Below are 21,216 nucleotides of genomic sequence, written 5' to 3'. Positions count from 1 at the left end.
CAACATAATGATTCAGTATATTGTGAAATGTTTACCACAGTATGTCTAGCTAATATCTATTCTTTTCTGTTTTTAAAATGCATGGATTGTTTGAATTATTCAGTATATCTTTGTTTTTCCTTTCTTTGAAGGCATATGATGGATTTGCCAGCATAGGAATTTCCCGGTTGTTGGAACCTTCTGATATGGTCTTATTAGCAATTCCTGACAAACTGACTGTTATGACTTATCTCTATCAAATCAGGGCACATTTCAGTGGCCAAGAACTGAATGTTGTCCAGATAGAGGAAAACAGCAGTAAGAGCACATATAAAGTTGGAAACTATGAAACAGATACAAACAGTTCTGTTGATCAGGAAAAATTTTACGCGGAGCTTAGTGATCTGAAACGGGAGCCTGAACTGCAGCCTTCGAGCGGCGGAGCGGTAGACTTCTTGTCGCAAGATGATTCTGTATTTGTAAATGACAGTGGTGTTGGAGAGTCAGAAAGTGAACATCAGACTCCTGATGATCATCTTAGTCCAAGTACAGCCTCCCCTTACTGTCGCAGGACTAAAAGTGACACAGAACCCCAAAAGTCCCAGCAGAGCTCTGGAAGGACTTCAGGATCCGATGACCCTGGAATATGTTACAATACAGATTCGACCCACGCACAAGTTTTGTTAGGCAAGAAGAGACTACTGAAAGCTGAGACTTTAGAATTAAGTGACTTATATGTTAGTGATAAGAAGAAGGATGTGTCTCCACCTTCCATTTATGAGACAGGGGAACAAAAGCTTCAGACTTTAGACATCAGTAATAATTTGGAGAAAGAAAAGTTAGAGCATTCCAGACCCTTAGAATGCAGATCAGATCCTGAATCACCGATCAAAAAACCAAGTTTATCTCCCACTTCCAAACTTGGATTCTCCTACAATAGAGATGCAGACCTTACAAAGAAAAAACGTACTTCCCTGAGGCAGACAGAGTCTGATCCAGATACTGATAGAACCACTTTAAATCATGCAGATCATTCCACAAAAACAGTCCAGGTAAGTGAGTTAGAATGATGAATACCTATATTTAATAAATAAATAGTTATTCTGAATATTTTGGGGGGTTTTGTATTCATAGAGCACTTTCAAATGCTACAAATGATTAAAGGTAAAGTATAATTAACCATTGTAGAAAAATCTAAACTATACCTGCACTTCATTTAAAGTTTATGATATACTATTTTAAGCCTACAAATAAATCCGAATTTGAAGATTGAAGAGTAATGTCAGCTTTTCAAATCAAAATATTATTTACCTATAAAAACAGAACTTTTCACTGTAAGAATAAGTCAAAGATATTTCACTCTTCCATTTAGTAGGAATATCATTCTGAAAATATGTAATGCTAAATTAAATATTTCCCATTTGAAGTATTTTCTTCAAATATTTTAGTTGCATTGTAATTGGTGTTTTCAGTCCCATCTTTACTTGTGGTTAAAAATTCCAGTAACATCCAGATTCCTCCCCGTGAGGGGAATATGACACAAATTTGACCTTACAGTATTTACTATATTTAATTGAATCTCTGGGACCATCAATTATAAGATACACCATTATTTTATGTACCAAAAGGAAAGAAAGACATTGCCAGTAAACTATGATAAATTGTTTTATCACATGGAATTTTTATTTTATACTTATTGAATGAATTCTTTTAGACTTATTCAAGCATGGGTTTTTTAATCATACAATGCTTTTATGTATATACATAAAAAAGTTTAAGTAAAGTTAATTGGTTAAGGTATAATTGATTTAGAATTAGAATTTAAAATCCAACTCTTCTGATCACTTTTTGATTTGGAATTGTTGGTGTGCCTGGTTTTCCACACAGTGTTGTCCTCTGTGCCATCAAGAGCATGATGTTACAGCAGTGGTTCTCAACGTATGATCTGGGGACCTCTGAGGCTCCCCTAATTTCTTTCAGAGAGCCCCCAAAGTTGAAACTATTTTCATAATAATAATAGAACATTATTCACCTTTTCCACTTTTGTTCTCTCTCAAGTGTACAGTGGTGTTTTCTGGAGGCCACACAATTTGTGATATCTCAAAAGATTGAATACAAAAGTACATATGAGAATCCAGCTGCCTGCTATTAAGCCAGACATAAAAGAGATCTCCAAAAAATATAAAATAATGCCATTCTCACTTATTTTTTTTAAAGTACTATTTATTGTTAGAATGTTAACATCTAATGGGTTTATTATAGTTCTTTTTTTTTTTTTTTAAGATTTTTATTTATTTGAGGGGCACCCGGGTGGCTCAGTTGGTTAGGCGTCTGCCTTCGGCTGAGGTCATGGTCCCGGGGTCCTGGGGTCAAGCCCCGTGTCGGGCTCCCTGCTCCGCGGGGGGCCTACTTCTCCCTCTCCCACTCCCCCTGCTTGTGTTCCGTCACTCGCTGTCTCTCTCTCTCTCTCTCTCTCAAATAAATGGATAGAATCTTTAAAAAAAAAAAGATTTTTTTTATTTGAGGGAGAGAGCAAGCACAAGTTGGTGGGGGCGGGGCAGAGGCAGAGAGAAGCAGACTCCCCGCTGAGCCCGGAGCCAGACGCAGGGCTCCATCCCAGGACCCCAGAGATCATGACCTGAGCCGAAGGCAGCTGCTTAACCAACTCAGGCGCCTCATTATAGTTATTTCTAAAGGAATGAATAAATAAGTATTTTCAACATTTCTCAGTTTTAATTTCCAAAATGATAAGTATAAATAGTTATAACCCACATAAACAAAAGCTTTTTGAGATCCACAATAATTTTTAAGCACGTGTAGGATTCTGAGACCAAAAAATTTGAGACCCTCTGAATTACAACATTTCTCTGCAGTTGTCTCTGGGGTTTTCTTTTCAGTAATACCCATTGATAATAGCACTTTCTTGACCTTATCAGAAGGTCCCATGATAAGATTTTCAGACAATAACCTGGAGTTATATTCCATTTTTAAATATTACTCAAGGGGTTGTTAACTGAAACATCAAGGAATTGCAGTCTTGCCACCCGAAATATCAAGCACATGCATATGTAGGCATTGATGGCTTTCTTGACTACCACCTGGCTGACAGAGATTATAAGATGCCATCAATTTTTTTTCAGAGATGTTAAGAAAAAATGTATATCTTTGAATCAAAGAAATATAGTAGCTCACAAAGCAAGCCCCTGTCCTCCTCATCAAAAATCTCAAATCAAAGGTTCTAAGTACTATAACTTTTAGTACAAAAAAGCTTTCAAGTGATCAGAGTGTCCATACATAACAGATAATCGAGAAACATCTAGTGGGGCGCCTGGGTGGCTCAGTCGGTTAAGCATCTGGCTTCGGCTTGGGTCATGATCCAGAGTCCTGGGATTGAGCCCCACATCGGGCTCCCTGCTCAGTGGGGAGCCTGCTTCTCTCTCTCCCTCTGACCCTTCTCCCCCAGCTTGTGCTCTCTCTCTCTCTCTGTCTCTCCCTCAAATAAATAAATAAAATATTAAAAAAACTCTTTAAGAAACATCTAGTGATTAACAACTGCAGAATTTGGTGAGCCTAAGTTCTAAGTATTATCCAAGACAGATTTTTCTTATAACCCAGATTTTTAAGGTAAATGTATTTGGTTAAATCTCGAAATTGATTAATGTTTAAAAATTAAAAATACACCGGACTGGGAATCAGTACACCTGGATTCTCATCTTGGCTCTGCTAATAATTACCAGTGTGACATGTTAATTAGCCATTTAAATTCTTTTAATCTGATTTTCCACATATGTTAAATGAAATAATCTCTAAGAGTCTTTTTAGCTCTAAAACTCTATCATGCTTTGATGCTATTCAGGAGGTTTAAATGATGTACAGTAAATCCACGGGATAATAGAGGCAGTATCTATTTACAACTTCATATATATTTGTTTATTGTCCATTGGTTTAATGGTCAGAATTTTGTTTAGGGTCAAGTTAAAGGTTTGTTGTTTTTTGTTTTTTTGTCAGAAGTACTGCATGACCCAAAAAATTGTAATGTGACTGCAATATTTCATAGGTTTTTAAAATTGGGCAATTTTAGCAGCTAAATTTAAATAATAAAAAAATCTGTTTTTCTTTTACATACTGCATTTCATCAGTGCTAAGATATGCATCTTTTTATATTTTAACTTCTCTGAAATCAAGTTCCTACTTATAATAGATGGTATGTTAGAGTTTGACAATGTTTGTTCTTTCTTAGTTGTTCATAAAATAATAGTATGTCTAGTAACTAATGGCATTAGATTAGAGGAAATTTGATAATTTAATATGGCTGTATAGACTTAAAGTCATAATGTTGCTCATTTGAGTGGCTAATACATATGATGACCTTTATATATCTTACACATATCCCTCTTAAACTTTATAACCCATGAGGTAAGTGGTTAAATTCTATTTAATATATGGGAAAATTGGAGTTTACAGAGTTGCCTAAGATCACTTAATAAGTGTTAAAGTTTGAATTCAAAACCAACCTCTTCTGACTCCAAAGTCTGTGCTCCAAAGTCTGTGCTCCATAATATCTCTTCATTTTTGACCATAATAGCACTAAAGATAATCAGCCCAGATGTAAAGTAGCCAACTTTACTGAAGGGCAATTTAGCAATGTACATCAAGTCCCTTACAAATGTTTATCTCATTAGATTCTGCCTCCAGGAATTATTTCCCCTAGGATAATCAGAATTGTATACAAGAATTTATATATGAAGATTTTTTTTTTTTTTAAAGAGAGAGTGGGGTGGGGAGGAAGGTGCCAGTGGTAGGGGGAGAGGGAGAGAATCTTAAGCAGACTCCATGCCCAGTGTAGAGCCCAATGTGGGGCTCAATCTCATGACCTTGAGATCATGACCTGAGCCTAGTCAAGAGTCAGACTCTTAACTGACTGAGCCACCCAGGCACCCCTATACAAAGATGTTTATAAAACATTGTTAATGATAGTGAAAAATTATAAACAACCTAAATACCCAATAATATAAGACAAGTTAAATAAAGTATGATGCATCTGTATTAATAGAATGCTAGGTGAACAGTTTAAAAGATTATGTTTAAAAATATTTTTAAAATATTTACATGAGAATATTCTCACAATAGAGTATTAAGTTTAAAAAGCATGATTCTACAGTGATTATCTCTGGGTGCCAGGATTGCTAATTATCTTTGTTTTTTATTTTTAAATCATTCTTTTTTATTGAGCTATAATTGACATATTATATTAGTTTCAGGTGTATAACAATTATTTGATGTTTGTATACATTGTGAAATGATCACCACAGTAAGCCTAGTTAACATCCATCACCATACATAGTTACAAAAATTTTTCTTGTGACCAGAACATTTAAGATCTGCTGCCTTAACAACTTTCGTATATGTAATACAGTATTACTAACTATAGTCACCATGCCATACATGATATCCCCACGGCTTATTCATTTTATAACTGAAATTGTGTACCTCTTGACCCCCTTCACCCATTTTGTCCACATCCTACTCCCAGCCTCTGGCAACTACCAGTCAGTCTCTGTATCTGTGAGCTTGGTTTGTGGGTCTTGAGGGGGTTCTGTTTTGTTTTTAGATTCCACATACAAGCAAGATCATATGGCATTCCTTTGTCTGTGTTACTTATTTTGCCTAGCATAACGCCTTCAAGATCCATGCATGTTGTCACAAAAGCAAGATTTCATTCTTTTTTTATGGCTGAATAATATGCCACTGAGTGTGTGTGTGTGTGTGTGTGTGTGTGTGTGTGTGTGTGTGTGTGTATCACAGTTTTGTTTTTATCTATCAGTGGGCATTTAGGTTGTTTCCATACCTTGGCTATTGTAAGTAATGCTGCAGTGGGGGCACCTGGGTGGCTCAGTCAGCTGGGTGCTCGACTCTTACTTTTGGCTCAGTTTGTGATCTCATGGGTTGTGGGATCAAGCCCTGTGTTGGGCTCCATACTCAGCAGAAAGTCGGCTTGGGGATTCTCTCCTGCTGCCCCTCCCCAACATGAGCACCATGAGTGTGCATACACACGCGGTCTCTCTCTCTCAAATAAATAAATCTTTAAAAATAATAATAATAGAGGCACCTGGGTGGTTCAGTCGGTTAAGCAACTGCCTTCGGCTCAGGTCATGATCTCAGGGTCCTGGGATCAAGCCCTGCATCAGGCTCCCTGCTCAGCTGGGAGCCTGCTTCTGCCTCTCCCTCTGCCTGCCGCTCACCCTGCTTGTGCGCCCTCTCTCAAATGAATAAATAAAATCTTTAAAAATAATAATGATAATAATAATGCCACAGTGAACATGGGGGTGCATACATCTTTTTGAGTTAGTTTTTTGCATTCTTCGGCTAAATACCCAAAGGTGGAATTTCTGGATCATATGGTAGTTATATTTTTAATTTTTTAAAAGATTTTATTTATTTATTTGACAGAGAGAGAGAGAGAGATAGTGAGAGAGGGAACACAAGCAGGGGGAATGGGAGAGGGAGAAGCAGGCTTCCCACGGAGCAGGGAGCCCGATGCGGGGCTCAATCCCAGGATCCTGGGATCATGACCTGAGCCGAAGGCCAACGCTTAATGACTGAGCCACCCAGGTGCCCCTATTTTTAGTTTTTTTGAGGAACCTCCATCCTGTTTTCCACAGTGGCTGCATCAATTTACATTCCTACCAACAGTGCACAAGGGTTCCCTTTCCTCCAGATCCTCACCGACATTTGTTATTCCTTGTCTTTTTGATAATAGCCATTCTAACAGGTGTGAGGTAATAATTCCTTGTGATTTTAATTTGCATTTCCTTGATAATTAGTGATGTTAAGCGTCTTTTCGAGTACCTGTGGCCATTTTTATGTCTTTTTTGGGGAAAATGTCTATTCAAATCTTCTGCCTGTTTTTTAATTGGATTGCTATTGAGTTGTGTGAGTTCTTTATATATTTTGGATATTAACCCCTTCTCAGATACATGATTTGCAAATATTTCCTCCCATTCAGTAGATTGCCTTTTCATTTTGTGGATGGTTTCCTTCACTCTGCAGAAACTTTTTAGTTTGATGTAGTCCCACTTCTTTATTTTTGCCTTTGTTGCCTTTGCTTTTGATATCAAATCCAAAAAGATCATCACCAAGACCATTGTTAAGGAGCTTACCACCTGTGTTTTCTTCTAGGAGTTTTATGGTTTCAGATTTTATGCTCAAGTCTTTAATTCATTTTGAGTTGATTTTTGTATATAGTGTAACATAGGCATCCAGTTTCATTCTTTTGCATGTGGCTGCCCAGTTTTCCCAACACCATTTATTGAAGAGACTGTCCGTTCCTGATTGTATATTTTTCGCTCCGTTGTTGTAAATTAATTGACCTATATGCTTGGGTTTATTTCTGTGCTCTCTATTTTGTTCTTTTGATCTATGTGTCTGTTTTTATGCCAGTACTACCATACTGTTTTGATTATTATAGCTTTGTGATATAGTTTGAAATCAGGGAACATGATGCCTCTGATTATTTTTCTTTTTCGTTTTACTTATATGTATTTTTAAAAATTTTTTTAATAAATATGAATCACATTTATAATCAGAAAAAAGTTTGTTTCTGTGTGCTCTTAAGACCAAAGCAGTCTTTCCCTGTCTATGTAGCTAACTGGAATCCCTAAAGATCTGTAGACTCACAGAATTTAGAACCAGTAGGATTTTTTTTTTTTAAGATTTTATTTATTTGAGAGAGAGAGAGAGCATGAGTGGTGGTGGTGGGGGGACATAGAGAGAAGGAGAAGCAGACTCCCCGCTGAACAAGGAGCCTGATGCAGGGCTTGATCCCAGGACCCTGGGATCATGACCTGAGCCAAAGGCAGATGCTTAACTGACTGAGCCACCCAGGCACCCCTAGAGCCAGTAGGATCTTAAAGATGATATACTCTAATCACCAATTTTAGAGCTAGTGGGATTTTAAAAATGATCTCCCCTCATTTCAAATATGAGGCAATTGAGAGGATTTTAAAAACAAAATAATAGTTAACATTTATCTAGTGCTCAGTACATTACTCTGTGTCACTTAATCTTTATCCTTGTGAGAGTTGATCTGTTTTTATCCCCATTTTATAGATGAGGAAACTGAGGCTTAGAAGGATTGAATAACTGTTCCACAATTGGGTGATGTATCTAGTATTTGAACCAAGGTCTTTCTTTCTCCAAGGTTCTTATGTGTCATGTAATGGAATACAGTATAGCTTTCTAAGTGACCGTTCAATGTTACATTGCTTATTATTAGTGGAAGAAGGATTAATAGCCTGATGTCTTGACTGCAAATTCAGTGTTCATTTAATTAATCTGGTCTGTTTTAGAGGAAGTGTTGATTTGTAACCAGTTTAAATGCAATGCCCAGTTCTATTCTATTATGTCCTATTAACATGATGAAAAATCTATCATTATCACTTATACATTTCAGTTATATCTTTTAAGTGAAGAATTTTTGTTTAATCCTCTTAAAACCTTGGGTGATGAAAATGTTCTGGAATTAGATAGTGTTGACGGTTCACAACCTTGTGAATATAGTAAAAACCACTGAACTGGATACTTTAAAGAAATCTTTCCTTGCTTAAGATTGCAGGAAAGAGTTTAAAAATAGTTATATTTATTTATATTAAAACATAAAAATCTCAATGAAACCAAAAATGATGTAATAATTTTTTTAAGTTTCACTTTATACCAAAAACTATGTTTACTGTTTATTACCTCTTCCTTGACCGTGAATGCTACTTACAGTTGAGCCAAAACTAAACAATAACAGGGAAGTAAAAGAAATTAAATATCAGAATAATAGTAATAGCTGTCTAAAGCCAGAAGTTGGCTACTTTTTGGAAGGAAAAAGGAATTTGAACTATAAACATTATGGATATTTGTACTTTGAATTAATGTATCATTTAAGAACTCATTTCCATTGCCGGTCATTACCTGTTGTTATCCAAAAATATATTGTAAGATTACAAATTAATCCAAGAAAATACTCTTCCAATTCTGATGTGGTTAATTGTTTTGTTGTAAGGTAAGTAAGCATTGGTGAAAACTAGTTTTATTTTTTTTAAACAAAATATGATAGCTTTGAATTTTCTATAAGTGTTAATTGTCAAGGATTTAAGGGATTATTGCCACAGATGTTTAATATCTTTCAACATACAAATTTGGAAGACACCTTGTTATCAGTCCTATAAAACTGTAAGAAATAAAAATTTTTTAAAATGTCTTTCCCAAGTTAGACTGTGATTAGCAAATATGAAGAATGTATATAATATGCATATGGACATTATACTTTATGGGAATATATTCTAATACAGATGGAAATTAAATGTAATCCAGTTTTAGGCAGCAAAGATATATTTCTTGTGTGTCAAGACTTTCTACATTTTCTAGTCAACACTAATATTTTCTTTAAGTAATCTCATAAAACTACAGTCTTATTCCTGATCTCTATTATTTTGACAGATAATGAAACCATTGATTAATTTATAAATATAGATTATATGGGGTTTTTTTGAGTTCCTAATTCTGTATTTTTGCTTTTAAGCATCGAATGTTATCAAGACAAGAAGAACTTAAGGAAAGGGCAAGAGTTCTGCTTGAGCAAGCAAGAAGAGATGCAGCTTTAAAGGCAGGCAATAAGCAGAATATCAACGCAACCACACCACTCTGCAACAGGCAGCTAAGTGATGTAAGGAATATTGGTTAAAAAGCCATAAATTGTTAATTGCAATCATGGGGGTGAGGGGAGTAATTTATTTATAGTTTTGCTAAGTCATTTTTTTAAAGTTTTTAATTTCAGTTAGCTAATGTATAGTGTTACATTAGTTTAGGTGTACGATATAGTGATTCAACAATTCTATACATCACCCGGTACTCATCACAATGAGTGCCCTCCTTAATCCCCATCACCTCCTTCACCCATCCCCCTCTCCACCTCCCCTCTGGAAACCATCAGTTTGTTCTTGCTAAATCATTTTTCCAGAGACTTTGTATATGGGAGGGGTAACTTGGTACATTTATTGAGCTGATAAATTCATACATGGAAGAACATGTTGCAGTTATTCCTATACAGCAGTGTTAGCTATGAGGAAAAGTAAGATTTTGGAATATAATTTCTACATACACATGAATAATCTATTTTTCTTAATTTACATTTTATAATTTTATTATACTTTGTTTAAGATTGTATTTTAGCTATGGAAGTTAATTTTGTTGGAAATATTAGAATATAATAATGATGCCTACCATTTATTGAATAGCTACCATTTAATGCAGGCTCTATAATGGATGTTTTATATAATTTTTATTTTACTTAACCCCATGAAATAGATGTTCAACTACTTTCCAGATAAGAAAACTGAGGCTGATAGGTAAGGTAATTTGTACAAAGTTGCAGAGTTAGTAAATGATAAATCCAGGATTTGAACTTGAGCTTTCTCAGACTGTAGAATCAGTGCTCTTTTCTATCATATACTGCCATCCCTATATTAAATCATGTTTTTCGAGGTGCCTGGGTGGCTCAGTCAGTTAAGTCTTTGGCTCAGGTCATGATCCCAGGGTCCTAGGATTGAGCCCCATATCGGGCTCCCTGCTTAGCTGGGAGCCTGCTTCTCCCTCTCCCTCTGCCTGCCGCTCACTCTACTTGTGCTCTCTCCCTCTCTTTCTCTCTGTCAAAATAAATAAATAAAATCTTTCAAAATAAATAAAAATAAAAAAATAAACCACATTTCTGTACATATTTTTGTGTAGTGCTTCACAATAATAATGAATATATGATAATAGAAGCCCTTAAATTTAAGAGGATAGGAAACTCTTCATGAATCTGAAAACTATGACATCCTGCCTTACCATCAAACTCACATATACAAAACTGCATGCTCTTTTTTTTTTTTTATTAAGATTTCATTTTTTTCAGAGCAGTTTTAGGTTCACAGCAGAATTGAGAGGAAGGTACAGAGATTTCCTATATACACCCTGTATCTACACATGCATGGCCTCTCCTCTTAATGACATCCCACACCAGAGTAATACATTTGTTAGAACTGATAAACCTACATTGACACATCATAATCTCCCAAAGTCCATTGCTTACATTATGGTTCCCTCTTGGTGTTTTACATCCTATGAGTTTGGACAAATGTGTAATGAAATGTATCCATTATTATGGATTTTCTATTGTACCTGTTCATCCCTTCCACCACTCCCAAGTCCTGCAACCTAATTTTACTGTATTCATGATTTTGCCTTTTTCAGAATGTCATATAGTTGGAATCATTCAGATTGGCTTCCTTCACCTAGTAATATGCATTTAAGGTTCTTCCGTGTTTTTCACGGCTCGAAAGATCATTTCTTTTTAGTGCTGGATAATATCCCCTTGTTTGGATGTACCACAGTTTATCCATTCACCTACTAAAGGACATCTTGTTTGCTTCCAATTTTTGGCATTTTATGAATAAGCTGCTATAATCATCCAAGTGCAGGTTTTTGTGTGGACATGAGTTTTTAACTCCTTTGGGTAATTACCAGGGAGCATGATTGCTAGATCTTATGGTAAAAGTATGTTTGCTTTTATTAGAAATTGCCAAACTATCTTCCAAAATCGCTGTCCCATCTTGCATTCCCACCAGTAGTGTGTGAGAGTTCTTGTGGTGTTACACATCTTCATCAACATTGAGTGTTGTCAGTGTTCCAGACTTTGGCCATTCTAATAGCTATTTAGTGGTATCTCATTGTTTTAATTTACATTTCCCTAATGACAAATGATGTGGAGCATCTTTTCATATGCATATTTGCAACCTGTAGATCTTCCTTTGGAGAGGTGTCTCTCCAAAGGGGCCATTGGCCCCTTTTTAAATAAGGTTGGTGTTTTTTGTTTTTTAAGATTTTATTTATTTGAGAGAGAGAGATAGTGAGAGAGAGAGCACTAGTGGGGAGGGGGGAGCGGGGAGAGGGAGAAACAGACTCCCTCCTGAGCAGGGAGCCCGATGTGGGACTCCATCCCAGGACCCTGGGATCATGACCTGAGCCAAAGGCAGATGCTTAACCGACTGAGCCACCCAGGCACCCCGGTTGGTGATTTTTTTTATTGTTGAGTTTCAGTAATTCTTTATGTATTTTGGCTATAGTCTTTTATCAGATCTCTCTGTTGCAAATTGAGTGTTCGTACTGATGAACATAGAATATCTCTTCATTTATTTAGTTATTCTTTGATTTCCTTATATTCCTCATACAGATCTTGTACATATTTTGTTAGATTTCACTAATGTGAATAGTATTTTGTTTTTAATTTCAAATTCCATTTGTTCACTGCTGGTATATAGGAAATCAATTGTCTTTTGTATATTAACCTTGTATCCTACAGCCTTGCTATAATTGCTTATTAGTTCCAAGAGATTCTTTTTTTTCCCAATTCTTTCAGATTTTCTACATAGGTGATCATGTTGTCTGTGATCAGACACTTTTATTTCTTCCTTTCCATGCATATATCTAAATATTCCTTTCAGATACAAGCTTAATAACCTCTGACCTTGAGCAGTGTTTTTCACACTTTAAGTCTTTATACAATAATATGATAAAAAATCAGTTTAGTGGGCTGCAGTAACTATTTTATTTTTAATGAAGAGGAATAGAATGGAATAAAAAATCTCAGAATTCATCACATATAGTAAGCATAGTATTTTTGTCTGATACTTCCTTTAGTGATATGGATTTATGTGCTTACTCAATCTTGATATAAAACATACTTTTAAGAAAACAAAAAAAAAACCCATATTTTTAAACTGTAGGTCATGATAAAAATGAGAAACCCAAATCTCGTGGGCCATCTTTGAAGAAGTTTTGTAGCCTCTATGCCAACTGTTTCAGTGTCTAGCCATCTGTTACATCATCGATTTGTTGGTCACTTGTCAGATATTTGTTGAATGTCTGAACTGAGTATATTCATAGTGACAGAAAAGGCCAAGCTTCTTCCGTCATGGAGTTTACATTATGGTGGGAAGAGACAGATACATAACTAGAGTGTGAAAACTGTGTGGCACAGTAGAGGATAATTTAAATAAGTGAGGGCTTGAGTGATTTGAGGAGGGGACATTTGAACTGAGATTTGATGGGTGAAAAGGATCCAGTCAAGTGAGAACCACAGAAAGAATTATCTTTTAGAAAGAAAGTTATTGCACGGTGGCAGCTCCAGAGCAGAGTACGAACTGCGGTGGCTGGAGTCATGGCAGGGCAGGCATTTAGAAAGTTTCTTCCCCTCTTTGACCGAGTTTTAGTTGAAAGGAGTGTAGCTGAAACTGTAACCATAGGAGGTATTATGCTTCCAGAAAAATCTCAAGGAAAAGTGTTGCAAGCAACAGTAGTAGCTGTTGGATCAAGCTCTAAAGGAAAGGGAAAGGGTGGAGAGATTCAACCAGTTAGTGTAGCTAGTGTGAAAGTTGGAGATAAAGTTCTTCCAGAATATGGAGGCACCAAAGTAGTTCTAGATGATAAGGATTATTTCTTATTTAGAGATGGTGACATTATCGGAAAGTACGTGGACTGAAATCATTATTAAAATGGCATGAAGCAAAGCTGCCCATTCCGGTGAAGTTGTGAAATCTTTTTTTTATAAGATTTTTTTTTAAAGGTTTTATTTATTTATTTGAGAGAGAATGAGAGATAGAAAGCACGAGAGGGAAGAGGGTCAGAGGAAGAAGCAGACTCCTTGCTGAGCCAGGAGCCCGATGTGGGACTCCAGGATCATGACCTGAGCCGAAGGCAGTCGCTCAACCAACTGAGCCACCCAGGCACCCGAAGTTGTGAAATCTTTCATCATGTAAATAATTTTCATGTCTCTCTTTTATAATAAACTAATGGTATCCAAAAAAAAGAAAAAAAAAAAGTGGGGCGCCTGGGTGGCTCAATCATTAAGCGTGGGATCAAGCCCCACGTCGGGCTCCCTGCTCTGCAGGAAGCCTGCTTCTCCCTCTCCCACTTGCCCCTGCTGTGTGCCCTCTCTCACTGTGTCTCTCTCTCAAATAAATAAGTAAAATCTAAAAAAAAAAATATTTGTTGAAAGTTTGAACCAATGAAAAACTAAACACCACCTTTTTAAAAAGTCAGGATACTTGAATTCTAAGCCTCATTTGTCACTGTCTGTGATTCCAAGTAAATTTAAACATTCTTTCCTAATTCATTTTCATAATCTCTACAAAAGATAAAAGAATAGTATCTATTTCTACTTCACAAGGATGTCAGAAAAATAAGGGAGAAGGAAATATAACACAATGCTTTAAAAACAAAATCTCTGAAATCAAAATGTCTAGGTTCAATTCTTGTCTCTGTTAACCTATTAGCTGTTTGACCATGGGCAATTCATTAATTTGTCAGTTTTCTCAACTGTAAAATAGGGGTGATAATACTTAACTCATACAATAATTATGGAGAGTAAATGAAGAAAATCTATGTTAAATCACTTAGAATCCTGCTTGATAAGCAGTAAGTGCTCAATAAACATTCAATGATAATTACTTACATATGTAAAATTCACACATAGGTAAAGTAACTGGTTTTAAAAATCTACTTGGCAGATAGATCATTTAAATCTCAGGTATTCTGAATTTAAAATCAATACACTGGAACAAGATAGAACTACATACATTCTCCATAATTTTTAGAGCCTAAAATAATTAGGAAACAAAGTTTATCACAAATAAAATACAGCATCAACAAAATAACTTTTTTTTTTTAAGAGAGGGAGAGAATCTTCAGCAGGCTCCACATCAAGCACTGAGCCCAACACAGGGCTTGATCTCACGACCCTGAGATTGTGACCTTAGATGAAATCAAGAGTCTGATGCTTAACCGACTGAACCACCCAGGCGTCCCCAAAATAGCTTTCTTTTTATTTATTTATTTTTAAAGATTTTATTTATTTATTTGACAGAGAGAGACACAGAGAGAGAGGGAACACAAGCAGAGGGAGAGGGAGAGAGAGGCAGAGGGAGAAGCAGACTTCCCACTGAGCAGGGAGCCCGATGTGGGGCTCGATCCCAGGACCCTGGGATCATGACCTAAGCCGAAGGCAGATGCTTAATGACTGAGCCACCCAGGCACCCCTCAACAAATATTTTATTGGTCATCCCTTCTGTTTAAGGCACTGTGTATTATGTTAAGATAAATATTTTAAACTAGGGAAATTTTTGGTATCCAAAATAAATATTTTTAGCACGTTGTTTTCTTAGTGTACCCAAAAAAACTTGACTTCAGTCTTTCTAAGATAACATGTGTATGTGTGTGTGTTAAGGAGAGAGACGTGGTAAGAACTCTTCACTTCTACAGTTGATGATACTAGCTTGTGCCTAGGTGTGGAATAAATGGCATATTTAATAATAGCAGTCATGTTCACACTGAGAAGACATGAAATTCTCAATGACTACTGTTTGTGATTGATGAGTAATAATCATGGTATCTCATAAAATATCTCATTGTTTCTTGGACTGCCACCAATGTGACTTGGGTTGGTCTCGTATTCATTTATTGTTATAGTTGTTGTTTTTCCCAGAAAGAGCAGCTGCATGCTGCATGGCTAGCTGGTCACTTTGTTGCATTTGTTTCCCATTTACCCAAAGTTGTATCCTACTGCAAATGAAACCATGCTTTAAACAGTCCCAAAGATATTTTCTTTTTTTTTTTAAAGATTTATTTATTTATTTATTTATTTGAGAGAGAGAGAGAGAGAGAGAGAATGAGAGACAGAGAGCATGAGAGGGAGGAGGGTCAGAGGGAGAAAGCAGACTCCCTGCTGAGCAGGGAGCCCGATGCGGGACTCGATCCCGGGACTCCAGGATCATGACCCAAGCTGAAGGCAGTTGCTCAACCAACTGAGCCACCCAGGCGCCAAAGATACCTTCTTTACCCTTCCTCTTTCAGGTTATCTTCTGCTGCGTAAAAAAAAAATCACCTTACTGGCATGAAACAGCCATTGGTTATGCTCACAGATTCTGTGATCTAGGCATTAGGATAGGATACTGTAGGAATGGCTTATTTCTGTTCCACAATGTCTGGGACTGGGTTTTGGCCAGGACCTCTGGTAGACCATCATTTGGAATACCTACACATAGCCTCTCCATATGGTCCCTCCACTTGGGCTAGTTTGGACTTCCTCACAGCATGGGGCTGAGTCTATGAGCAAATGTCCCAAGAGAGTAAAGGAGACATGCATGGCATTCTTACGATCTAGCTTTAAAAGTCTTGTTGCATCACTTTGCTATACTCGTGGCCTAAGCAGACAGAAAGCTCCACCCAGGTTTAAGGAGCAGAGACATAGACCCCACACCACTGAATGAGAGGTGTAGGAAGAGTATGTGGCATAGGAGATACTGTTGCAACCGCTTTACTCCCTTATAGTTTAAACTCGTTTTGGGGTACCTGGGTGGCTCAGTCAATTAAGTATCTGACTCTTGATTTCAGCTCAGGTCATGATCTCAGGGTCATGAGATTGAGCCCAGCATTGGACTCCTCTCTCCATTTCCCTGTCCACCCCCCCAAAATAAAATAAAATAAAAAATAAACTCAATTTTAAAACTTTCTTGTGCATTCTACTGTAGCTTATTTTTCAGACAAGTCAAGCCCTGTATAGATGTGTTATGAAGAGCATCAGTTTAACGAACTAAATGTTATATTCTATGACTATTGTTCTAGTTTTGACACTTGATACTCTGTGGGGTTTATAGCTTATATTAATGAAATGATGTAAGAAGGAGAATATAAAATGGCAGATCAGTTCAGTTGCACAAATACAGAAATTAGACCTTCCTGTTGCTTTTTAAATTTCCAGTTTGATATCAGGTTGATATTTTTTCCAAGGACATGATAGTTTTCTTAATTTCATCATTTTCTTTTTTTTTTTAAGATTTTATTTATTTGACAGAGAGAGACACAATGAGAGAGGGAACACAAGCAGGGGGAGTGGGAGAGGGAGAAGCAGGCTTCCCACTGAGCAGGGAGCCTAACCCAGGACTCCAGGATCATGACCTGAGCCAAAGGCAGACGCTTAACAACTGAGCCACCCAGGCTCCCCAAACCCACTCATTTTCTTTATCATTTCTGATAGCTCTTGTACATACAGATTAGAATTATTTAACAATACTGTCCATATTTTGGAAAACTAGTATAGCCAACTTGGGACACAAAAGGAAAAGGGAAAATGCCCAATTTCATCTCTGGAGCAATTGAATGTGAATTAAGTGATACTAAAACTGGAAAATGCTTAATTTCTCTAAATCTGGTTTTCCATTTATAAAATGGAAGCAAAATTCTTTTTTTTCGTTGTGTGACATTCAAATTAATAGGTGTCCATGGTGAAGGGAGTAAGGGAACCATGACTAATGCCATTCCCACTTCAGTGTCAGCATCTCTTTCACTCTGAAGAGATCAAAAGACTTCTGGTAACTAAAAAGAAGGTCTAACTAAAAAAAAAAAAAAGCTGGCATCTAATTTAGTGAACTGATTACTACTATTTTCACTTGTTTATGCACTTTAATTTGTGCCTTAATTTACAGTGCTCTTATTTTAAATTTTATTGTAAATTATGTTACCCATCATAATGTAGGCTACTGTCCTGAAAGTCAAGTTGCTGGAGGGGAGAGATATACTTGCTGCTACCCACTGCTTTTTGTATTCTTAGTTTACCTGAGAATTTCCATGAGTTTAAAAAAAAAAAAATTGGTACCCAGGAGTGACCTTAAGTATTGAATAAATGAGACACTGTCCTTGAATCTTTAAGAGTTCACTGAAGAGCTTACTGTTCCATACTCAAAATTGACTCCACGCTGATTTAGGACTTTGTCAGCAAATTCTATCTTTTCTCCTTATGAACTCTGCTTCTTTTTTGTTTTTTGAGAGAAAGAGAGCGTGAGCAAGTGGGGGGAGGGAGAGAGACTCTTAAGCAGGCTCCATGCCCAGCACCAAGCCCAACGTGGGGCTTGATCTCATGACCCTGAGATCATGACCTGAGCTGAAATTAAGAGTTAGATGCTTAACCGACTGAGCCACCCATGTGCCCCTCAACTCATTTCTATAAAATTAACCTAGGACCTTCTGATGCACACCAAGAAGAATGAGAAAAGCTATTTTAATAATTGATGTTGGAGTACTTGAGGCATATAGTGCATGGGACAGTGTCCATGTACTGAGTATAGGTTCACCTCCTTTTAAGACTTTTGTGTCTAGTTCTGGGCTGAGAGAAAGTGAGAATTTACAGAGGATTCAGAGAAATAAAGGATTGGAAGCAAATATCTACATATATGGAAAGACAGGCTTATAAAATATAAAGAAGAGAAAACCGGGAAATAGTGTAAGTACTAATTTGAGTATATGAAAACTACTTGGGCTTACCAAGAGAGTAAACTTCCCAACTTCACAGCATGGCCTTATACCAAGGTCCTTGCAAATCCTGTTCCCTCCCTTTCTATCCTTCTCTCTCTCCTCTCTCTCATTATTCACTCCACATTCGAGCTCTACTAAGTTGCTTACAGAGAGAATGTGGCATACTCCTCAATTCCTGCGTCAAGCATTGACTGTTCTCTCTCTGAAATGCCCCTCTTTCCTTGTTAGTTTCCACTGAAATACCTCTTCTAGGAGTATCTGTGTCATGACTCCTAACAGTAAAGCTCCTTCCTTTATCTTTTTGTAATATGCTGTACATACCTCTCCCATTGCATTTATCCCATACCATTATCTAATTACACATCTTTCTCCCACTCAGCTGTGAGCTATTCAAAGTACAAGAACCTGGTATTCCCATCACCAAGTTTTAAGTAAATGTTTATTCAATGATTAAATGAAGGGAATAACAACAGACTATTTTTTCATATTTTCTCAGTGTCAACTAATAAAAACATGAGCTTAAACATGAAAAATTTGGGTTACTATAGGGAGTTTCTTGGTAGTAAATGTTTGTAAACAGGGAGGATATCTGTCTGAAAGTCTTTAAAGCAGAATTGATTATCACTGAGCAGAAAAAGTTGAAGTGTCCGTTCCCATTTCTTGAGTCAGTTACAGAGATGACACTGGCCACCTTGGGACTTAAGGTTCCCTGTATCAACCTTTTCTTCCTTTCTTGAATCCTACGTTGTGATACCTTTCTTTGTTGTTATGATGTGTACGCACCAAATCCTTACACACACACACCTGTCCTTCCCATATGCTGGGACGTCTGATTAGAGTTCAGCTCCCAACTCTGCCTTGAAGCACACCACTCTACCAACATTCCCTCTTGTATAAATTAGTATAGCTTTAGGCTGGAGGGCTGGGAAGCAATTTCTAAAGACACTGAAAACAACTCCTGGTAATATTATCTGGTGGATTCTTATGTACAGACTCTACTTAAGTTATCCTCAGGAAGGATTCAAGCTGTAACTTATTTTAAATGGCAACTCACAAACACAGATATTATAAACCTTTGAATTTTTCTTAATTTTTGTCAAGACCCGTATTGCATGTTTTAATGAGAACTGGCTAAGCTAGCACATATTGCATTAGATCTCTTTTAGTAGTTTATATGATTCATTTGTGTGTCTGTGCCTTTAGATGTTCATTTAACCTGTTTCAGGTGTTTCCTGAAATTATTTTTCTTATGGAAAACAGATTTTATTGCTCTGAATCACTGTAATTTGTATTTTTTTGCTTCCTATTCTTACTGTTCTGTGAAGATTTTCATGTTACATTTTATTAATGCAAGTTTTTGGTATGATATTTGTTTTGTTCATGGTTTTCCACATGCACTTAAAATAATGTTTTTCAAAGTACAACTCGAGTTTGGCAAGTTCAATAGTCTAGCCATTATATAATCCAAAGGAGCCTCCTTCATTAAATAGTATATTTAAACACACACTCTGAGAGAAATATAATAGTTTTTTTCAAGAAAAAAAATTCCTTTTTTATTATTTTTCATTACTCATTTTCTCCAAACACTCTCTTCCTAAGAAATGCACAAAAAGACTTTTAACAATCTATTTCAGACTCTTTTGCTTATTACTTTGCATTAGAGTATAATTGCTTTTTAAAAAATACATTTAATAAATTCATTACTTTTAATAATGCTCATGTAATTATATAGATCACTGAAGGAGATGTTTGTAGTTATGTGCTAATGTTTAGGATCAATACACTCCAAGAATAAGGGATGAGAGTCCTGCTGCCCGCAGTCCTTGAAATTGTCAGGATATTTGTGAAGCACTTTGAACATATCAGAAGAATGATGCCATATAAGTTTAATTATTACTTTTATGTTTTTAAGAAAGAATAAAATCTATTTTATAAGTAGAAAGTCTAAAAAGAATTGGGGTAATTCTTTATAAATATGTTTGTTTTTAGTTTTTTCAGCTGTAAATTATATAGCATAAAAAAATGGTTTGCAGATACTTGTTGGTACCCAGAAGTTTTTTTTTTAAAAGAAAGATCGGAAAAGAATGAAAACATTATAAAACAGACTTAAAGTTTTTTCCTCAGTTTTAATCTGCAAGGATAATGAGTGACTCATTATAATCAGTTGGGGTAGGAGCCCATCCTCACGTAATAGGATCAAACTGCAAGATATTCGCAAGTCCTAGAAGGTTTGCAGTATCCATTTTTAAAAGTTTGCAGGAATATTTGAATCCTCTAAATAAAACTGTACGTGGAAAAGGAATTTCAGTTTGGTCAGTCTTTAGTTAACTGTAAGGACCAGTAATAAAAAAAAAAATACAGTGACCTTTTTTTTCCCTGCTGGTCTTAAGTAATGAATCCAAGTCTTATTTGGTGAGAACCAAAAGAATGTAAGCTGCTCTTCTGCAAATTAAACCTTTAACAGGTATTTTGTTGCTGGGAAGAGTTAGCACATCAACCTTGTACTTTTGATGTTAATTGGAAAATATTGATTTAAATGGGACTAGTCTGTCATGCTGATAATTGTAGCAGATTTGGATAAGATCACTAGATCTTTTCCACATAATAAAAGAAGCAGTTACCATCCAATTGGTAAAAAACACTAACCATCATTTTGTTAATTCCTGAAGATAGAAACTTTTTGCATAGTTTTTATGTTTATGTGTATCCTAAGTATGTACCATCATAAAAATACATATAAGATTGTATTCTATGTTTATGAACACTGTGTTATAATGAAATGGCTAGCCTCTAGGAATTAAGCTTGAAAATTAAGGTCAGGCTAAAATTTTTATTTTTCCAAATTAC

The 21,216-nt window shown here is 36.2% G+C and overlaps 2 protein-coding genes across 13 annotated transcripts in view; both read left to right on the top strand.

Annotated features, from left to right (window-relative positions):
- EHBP1 (EH domain binding protein 1) overlaps positions 1-21,216 on the top strand; it is a 366,839-nt gene that overhangs the window by 270,606 nt on the left and 75,017 nt on the right. For all 12 annotated transcript variants that reach the window (XM_027623542.1, XM_027623541.1, XM_027623544.1 and 9 more), the window contains 2 exons: positions 132-1,031; positions 9,548-9,691. In XM_027623542.1, coding sequence (XP_027479343.1) covers positions 132-1,031; positions 9,548-9,691 — 1,044 coding nt within the window. The remainder of the gene's footprint in view (positions 1-131; positions 1,032-9,547; positions 9,692-21,216) is intronic.
- Positions 13,067-13,543, top strand: LOC113938246 (10 kDa heat shock protein, mitochondrial-like). The gene has a single exon (XM_035728995.1). The coding sequence runs from the start codon at positions 13,223-13,225 to the stop codon at positions 13,541-13,543; it is 321 nt and encodes a 106-aa protein (XP_035584888.1). The 5' UTR covers positions 13,067-13,222.

The sequence above is a fragment of the Zalophus californianus genome, chromosome 8 (genome assembly GCF_009762305.2).
Source record: "Zalophus californianus isolate mZalCal1 chromosome 8, mZalCal1.pri.v2, whole genome shotgun sequence".
Classification (NCBI taxonomy): Eukaryota; Metazoa; Chordata; class Mammalia; order Carnivora; family Otariidae; genus Zalophus; species Zalophus californianus.
The sequence above is the reverse complement of the archived record's forward strand: the minus strand, read 5'-3'. Positions and strand labels throughout refer to the sequence as shown.